This window comes from Brassica rapa, unplaced genomic scaffold, assembly GCF_000309985.2.
Source record: "Brassica rapa cultivar Chiifu-401-42 unplaced genomic scaffold, CAAS_Brap_v3.01 Scaffold0712, whole genome shotgun sequence".
Taxonomy (NCBI): Eukaryota; Viridiplantae; Streptophyta; class Magnoliopsida; order Brassicales; family Brassicaceae; genus Brassica; species Brassica rapa.
Window position 1 is genome coordinate 4,994 of NW_022610652.1, and position 7,738 is coordinate 12,731.

At 41.1% G+C, this 7,738-nt stretch overlaps 1 protein-coding gene across 1 annotated transcript; it reads left to right on the plus strand.

The window, feature by feature from the left end:
• Positions 1-865: 865 nt before the first annotated feature.
• On the plus strand, positions 866-7,239 carry LOC117130831. Its single transcript, XM_033283454.1, has 2 exons — positions 866-2,009; positions 6,910-7,239. Exons 1-2 carry the CDS (start codon positions 929-931, stop codon positions 7,233-7,235), a joined length of 1,407 nt encoding a protein of 468 aa, XP_033139345.1. The 5' UTR covers positions 866-928; the 3' UTR covers positions 7,236-7,239.
• Positions 7,240-7,738: the final 499 nt, after the last annotated feature.

Sequence of the window (7,738 nt, forward strand, 5' to 3'; positions counted from 1 at the left end):
ATCTTCAAGAGCACTGTGAGAAATCTGAATTAGTTATTTCTCTGCCTGACATGTTTGATAAGATCAGTTGTCTTGATGTGATTCGTTTTGGTCTTGATAAGATAAAAGAAAATTGTTTTTCAAAATCTGTTTTTGGAAACATGATTAATTCTTTTAAAATCTTTGAACCTGATAAATTTCTTGATCAGCAACGTTTTCAAAATAACCTTGGCATCAGTTCTGAAATTATTTTGAGCTTTGATCAGTCCCTGGAACAAAGCAAAGTTTTTGATCATTTTGAAAAGTATCTTTAGCTTGATATGAAACAAACTGATTTTTGTGCTACAAAATCTTTTGATTCGTTTGTTTTCAAAGAAAATAGCTTTGATCTGAACTCTTCTAGGCATAGACTGATCACTGATGATTTGTTTGCATCTTCTCTGGATTTGGACGATTTCTTAATTAAAAAGATGCAGGAACAGAATTCACTTGAAACTGAAACTGGTTTTTGTGAACTTGATTTTTGTGATTCTGTTTTGCAGCCTGATCTCTTGAGTTTTGAAAATGAAAAAAACTTGGAATTTTCTGAGATCATCTTGTGAGAATTTTGTTGATTTGAATGTTGATGATATATTGGTCTACAACACATTCTTTGAAAAATGTCTTGAGTCTTTGATAGTTGTTTCTCAATCTGAACTTAAGCTTGTGCGTTCAGATATTGATAATGATATGCACGTTTTGGAAATGATTAATGTTGTTGCATATCTTGATAAGATTCTTGTCTGTAATGTCTACTTTGATTTGCATCTTGACAGGCTGAAAAGTGTGCTACTTGTTCTTGGAAATGATATCTTAATTTTTGATTTGAACAAGTATCTCTCTTGCACATTTGATCCTGGTCTTTTAGTGTTTGTTTTGAGTATCCAGGAAAGACAAGTTCAGCCTCTTAATGAAAGCATTGGCTGTGCCCAACAACCTCAGATTTGGAGAAGCTTTGTTGTTCAAACCGGCTACCTTGGTGCCAGCGACAGAGGTTCAGTCCAAGAAGGATATCTCAACAGTCCGAAGGTCTTTTGTCTTGAATCCAATTTTACAAGAAAGCCAACTCATCAAGGATTCACTGAGGTTCTTGAGTCCATCTATCCGGATGAAAAGCATGAAAATCTTCACGGATGAAGAAGTTATGAATTTTCCAAACCGGAGGTTCTTCAGTCCATCTATCCGCGAGTACCAGATTTCTAAAGGAGATTCATGCTCCAGAAAGAATCGGCCTGAGCCAAAACAGATCCTCCATGAACCAAAGGTGTTTCCTCAGTCATTCTCCTGTCTAAAACAAAAGCACTGTAAGGATCATGAGTTGATTGTCTCTACTCTTCATGAAAATGTTTTGAAACCGAGAATTTCAAAAAGAAAACATATTCTTACTTGGTTGAAAAACGTTTTGCTCAAACCTTTTCATGAATTGATTTCATTGAGCTGTGCTTTGAAAGAGATTTGGTGTAGGAAAAAGCATGAACTAAAATTGCTTAGGCCAAAGAATTCTTTTGATTTCGTTCATGATGATAATTTTTCAAATTTGGCATTGTCTCTTTCTTTCCATAACAGTTTCACACCTTGGCCTAATTTTCAAATTGATAAACCAATTTTTGGCGATCAGTTTACTTGTTTGATGCTTGCCCACATGCTTGATGATTATCCTAAGAGCTTGGATCTTGTTTTTGATATCTTAAGGAAAGAGAAACCCTTTGATTATTTCTTTCAGAGATTTGATGTGGTTTCTCTAGTTGTTTTGAAAGTGCAGGATATAAAGGATCAGTTTCAGATGGAAGCAAGTAGAAAAGGTCGACACAATACTTGTGATCTTGGAACATGGAACTGGAAATACTTGAGGGAAACAAGTTCAAAACTCCAAGGAAGTTTCTCTCCAAATTTATCCTTCATTGAAATTTACTTGTTCTTTTTGTCTGAGTCATTTTCTTTTGTTTCAGGTAAAATGGATTTGAGGTCAAATCCTTTTGAAGAGGAAGGGAATGATACGCCCCGGTTCGAGCACCGACCTGCTTGGGTCATGGACACATCCCAAGGTGGCGATCTTGTCGACCAACTAGACCTAACCGAGGTTTTCTCATCAGTTCATGTCAATTCCCTTATCATTTATGCAACCTTGGATGAGCTAAGGCCAGCTGATGAGACTGAGGACGAGCTGAAACAGAGTGTGCACAAGCTAGAACCAGCTGAAGAGAGTGTGCATGAGCTGAAACCAGCTAAAGTGAGAGTAGATGAGCTGTATGAGCTGAGTGAGCTAAGTGACATTACTTTGGAGCTGGATGAGCTAAGTGATACTGAAGATGGAGCTAGTTTAGTTGCTGGGCGAAATGGACCTTTTTCAGCCCACGGAAAAATTCATAACAAATTCAATTTGGGTTTGTTTTACTCCAAATTCGACCAGGCCTTTGGTGACGGTCTTCTGCCCATTTGCATCAAGAAATATCAATAAAAGGAGTCAAAGTCGTGGTCAGATCAAGGGGCATTCAACAACATACTTATTTCTAGTCAAAAGTCTTAGTCTTTGTTTGTGTTTTCTAAGTTTCTAGTTTTCCACAAAAACTCTTAGTCTTTCTTTGACCACAAGTAGTATAAATATGTAATCACAAGCCACAAAATGAATAGATTGTTTTTCCCTTTTTATGAGTTTCTCTCATTGTTCTTTGTTTAGAACACTTCTTAGTTTCTTGTGAAGGTTATCTCCAAGTTTCGATCCTTCTTTTGTTGGACCCGTGCGTCACATCCGGCAACAATCGAAGTCTGGTAGTATCTTTGGGCTATTCCGCAACCCTTAGTGTCACCCCTCGATCCATCAGTTCTCAATCCTCTCGGATCTGAGTTCATATCAACCTTACCGAAAGAGTGATCCTTATTTTGGTTCTATCAACGCTGGTCCTTGGACTCAGCACACTGGGCCTTCCCGTGGACTGTTTGGGTGATTTTGGCCCATGTGGGCTGTCTGTTCAGTACATACAAGACGTCCATGGGTGTCCGTCAGCACACACAGGACGTCCGTGGTGTCCATCAGCACACACAGGACGTCCGTCTGTGTCCGTCCGTGGCTGTCCGTGTGTGTCCGTGTGTGTCCGACAGTACACACATGACGTCAGTGGCTGTCCAGCAGTACACATATCAGCACGTTGGTCCTTGGACTCAGCACGCGGACACTATACTGGACTGTCCCACATGCATCCGGATGGGAGCTTTGGCTGGAACCATGGCCAGAAGATCGATTTCACTGTACTGGACTTTGTCTTCACCGTCCTGTTTTCCATTTGATGAGGAACGGTCGAGACGGAATCGCATTCGGACGCACGAATCCTGAGTTAGGTCATTGCTATACATTTCTGGACTGTACCGCATGTACCGCCCAGATGTCCGTATTGGATCTCCAACATTATCCACGACCTGATGATGGAATTAACCGAACTGAAGCTTGGCTTTACCGCACTGTTTGTTATTCTGAGACCAACGATCGAGCCAGAATCCAAAACGGACGTACCAATTCTTCTCCAGTCCATCGCAACTCAATTATGTACTGTACCGCACGTACTGCCCGTACGACCAGTTAGAGGATTCATCAATACCCATGTCCAGTCGATCGAATTCACCAAACTGGAGCTCGTATTTCCCGTACTGATTGGCATTTTAAGAGCAACGGTCAAGACAGATTTGGATTCGGACGAGTGGAACTCAAGATAGGCCGTGACACTTCAAAACTGGCTACTTTGGACTGATATGTGTACTGATGGACAGCCACAGACGTCATGTGTCTGCTGACGGGCACAGACGGACACACACGGACAGCCACAGACGTCCTGTGTGTGCTGGCGGACACCCACGGACGTCCTGTGTGTACTGAACAGACAGCCCACGTGTGCCAAAATCACCCGAACAGTCCACGGGAAGGGTCAGTGATAGAACCAAAATAAGGATCACTCTTTCGGTAAGGTTGATATGAACTCAGATCCGAGAGGAATGAGAACTGATGGATCGAGGGGTGACACTAAGGGTTGCGGAATAGCCCAAAGATACTACCAGACTTCGATCGTTGCCGGATGTGACGCACCGGTCCAACAAAAGAAGGATCAAAACTTGGAGTTAACCTCACCAAGAAACTAAGAAGTGTTCTAAACAAAGAACAATGAGAGTAAAAACTCAAAAGAATGAAAGCAAAACGAAATTATCTTATTCAGATCTGATGGTTACATTATATAGAAGTTCTAGTCAAAAGACTTAAAGAAAAATGTGGGAAATCTAAACATGGAAAATGATAAAATTGACCAGATCTGGTCAAGGCACGAAATCACACTTTAACTGGCGAAAAACCATTCAAATTCCGTCCAGGTTCATTGTCTCTTGAAGCATGTCCTGCGGACTGGGCCAGTACACAAGCAAGACAGTCCAAAGTAGCCAGTTTTGAAGTGTCAAGGCCTATCTTGAGTTCCACTCGTCCGAATCCAAATCTGTCTTGACCGTTGCTCTTAAAATGCCAATCAGTACGGGAAATACGAGCTCCAGTTCGGTGAATTTGATCGTCTGGACATGGGTATTGATGAAGCCTCAAACTGGTCGTACGGGCAGTACGTGCGGTACAGTACAGAATTGAGTTGCGATGGACTGGAGAAGAATTGGTACGTCCATTTTGGATTCTGGCTCGATCGTTGGTCTTAGAATAACAAACAGTGCGGTAAAGCCAAGCATCAGTTTGGTGAATTCCATCATCATGTTGTGGATAATGTTGGAGCTCCAATACGGACATCCGGGCGGTACATGCGGTACTGTCCAGAAATGTATAGCAATGACCTAACTCAGGATTCGTGCGTCCGAATGCGATTCCGTCTCGACCGTTCTTCATCAAATGGAAAACAGGACGGTGAAGACAAAGTCCAGTACAGTGAAATCGATCATCTGGCCATTGTTCCAGCCAAAGCTCCCATCCGGATGCATGTGGGACAGTCCAGTACAGTGTCCGGTCAATCTGGTCAGTATGGTGAAAAACATGAACCTCAGTTGAAATCTTCAGAACGTTCTGATCTCCATGCTGGTTCGGCTCCATGTACTGATCCGTGGACCGCAGTCTATCATTCCCTCCTTCAAAAGGATTTGTCCTCAAATCCAATGAACCTATATCAAAAAGAGATAAATCAGATACAAAGGAATTAAAATTCAAGGGAAATTCAGTAACTGAATAGAATGGACAGAAACTTCCTTGGAGTTTTGAAGTCATTTTTATCAAGGAATTCCAAGTACTTTGGCGTCCATTTGTGCTTGCTCTCCTTAGAAACTGATCATGCTTATCCTGTTTATTCAAAGCAACTAGAGAAACCACAACAAATCTGCCAAATAAATAATCAAAGGGTTTCTCTATCCTTAAGACATCAAAATCAGGATCCAAGCCCTTAGGATAATCATCAAGGACGTGGGCAAGCATTAAGCAAGTAAGCTGGTTGCCAAAAATTGATTTATCAATCTCAAAATCAGGCCAAGGTGAGAAACTGTTATGGAAAGAAAGAGACAATGCCAAATTTGAAAAATTATCATCATGAACGAAATCAAAAGAATTCTTTGGCCTAAGCAATTTTGGTTCATGCCTTTTCCTAAACCAAATCTCTTTCAAAGCACAGCTCAATGAACACAATTCATGAAAAGGTTTGAGCAAAACGTTTTTCAACCACGTAAGAATATGTTTTCTCTTTGAAATTCTCGGTTTCAAAACATTTTCATGAAGAGTAGAGGCAATCAACTCATGATCCTTACAGTGCTTTTGGGTTAGACAGGAGAATGACTGAGGAAACACCTTTGGTTCATGGAGGATCGGTTTTGGCTCAGGCCGATTCTTTCTGGGGCATGAATCTCCTTTAGAAATCTGGTACTCGCGGATAGATGGACTGAAGAATCTCCGGTTTGGAAAATTCATAACTTCTTCATCCGTGAAGATTGTGATGCGATTCCAAGCCTCAGTGAATACCGTTTGAGTTGGCTTTCTGGGAAAATTGGATTCATGACAAAAGGCCTTCGGAATGTTGAGATATCCTCCTTGGACTGAACCTCTGTCGCTGGTATCAAGGTAGCCGGTTTCAACAAAGCTTCTCCAAAACTCAGACTGTTGGGCACGGTAAATGCTTTCAATTCTTAGAGGCTGAACCTGTCTTTCCTGTATACTCAAAATCAACACTAAAATACCAGGATCAAATGTGCAAGATAAATATTTGTTCAAATCACAAATCAAGATATCTTTTCCAAGAACAAATTGCACCTTTTTCAGCCTTTCAAGGTGCTCATCAAAGTAGATATTACAGACAAGAATTTTATCAAGGTATGCAACAAAAATATTCATTTTCAAGATGGGCATATCCTTCCCAACATCTGAACACACAAGCTTAAGTTCAGTTTGAGAATCATTTATCAAAAGTTCAAGGCATTTTTCAAAGAATGTGTTGTAAACCAAAATATCATCAGAACTCAAGACAACACCATTATCACGAAATGATCTCAGAAAATTCCAAGTCTTATCAGTTTCAAAACTCAAGAGATCAGGCTGCAAAACATAACCACAAAATTCAAGATCACGAAAATCATTTTCAGTTTCAAGTTATTTCTGTTCCAGCAACTTCTGAATCAAAATTTCGTCCAAGGCATAAGAGGATGCAAACAATTCATCGGTGATCAGTACATGTCTAGAAGAACTCAGATCAAAGCCATTTCCTTTGCAAACAAACGAATCAAGAGATTTTTCAGCACAAAAATCAGTTTGTAGCAAATCAAGATCAAATGGCCTTCCAAGAAGATGAAAACCTTTGTTATGTTCCAAGAACTGATCAAAGCTCAAAATAATTCCAGAAGTGATCCCATTGACATTTTGAAAACATGATTGATCAAGACATGATGAGGCCATCCAAGTAGAGGTTCCCATAGTTAGGCGCGGTCCGACTACCCGGAGTGGAACCAGGGCCTTGCGAGAAGGTTTCAGCAAAGCTGTCCAACAAGTCCTTGAACAAGATGGACAGACTGACCAGGACCAGCTGCTGATTGAGAAGAAGGTCCAGTTGAAGATTCAAGATCAAGCCGGCCCAAAGGAGGTTCAGGACGCGGCCGACCCGATCCAGTTCAGACTCAACCAAGCCGGACTTCTCATTTCCACATCCAAGCTTGGTCCAGACTCAGTTTCCATTTCATTTACTCCAACTCTTCCCGGTTCTGAGATCTAGCCAACCACCAAGGGGAGTAGCATGTGTTGTACTCTTTTTCCTCACCAGGTTTTGTCCCATTTGGGTTTTCTTGGTAAGGTTTTAATGAGGCAACATGCAAGCATGCTATTAGCCTTGGTCTAGGCCTTCTCAAACCGACAACCAGATGTCTGGTTTATTTTAATTTATTTGGTTAAGACTTTGGGCTATTGTTTCAGCCTCATTTTCGGCCAGCTTGTTTAAGGCCTTTTTATCTTTGAGTCCCATAAGGGGTAAACCCTATATAACTCCATGAAGTTGGCGATTTTTGGCCAAGTCTTTTATGAAATAATTTTGCCTTTGCAAACCTAAAACCCTAAGTCTTTTTCTGTGAGAAACAAGAGAGAGCAGCCAAATCTTATCAAGCTTCAAACCACCAAGCTTGTGGCGATTCTTCACCTCCATTCCATCCATCGATTTGCCTTGAGAGTGATACACATCCAGCAAGCCAAATCCCATAGCTATCCCCCGCCATCCACTGTTCT

Excerpts from the sequence above, each read along its gene's own strand:
- LOC117130831 (XM_033283454.1), top strand. The coding sequence starts at position 929 with ATGAAAGCATTGGCTGTGCCCAACAACCTCAGATTTGGAGAAGCTTTG. Across the intron at positions 2,010-6,909 it reads TCCTTTTGAAGAGGAAGGGA|ATGATGAGGCCATCCAAGTA; the intron begins ATGATACGCCCC and ends ATTGATCAAGAC.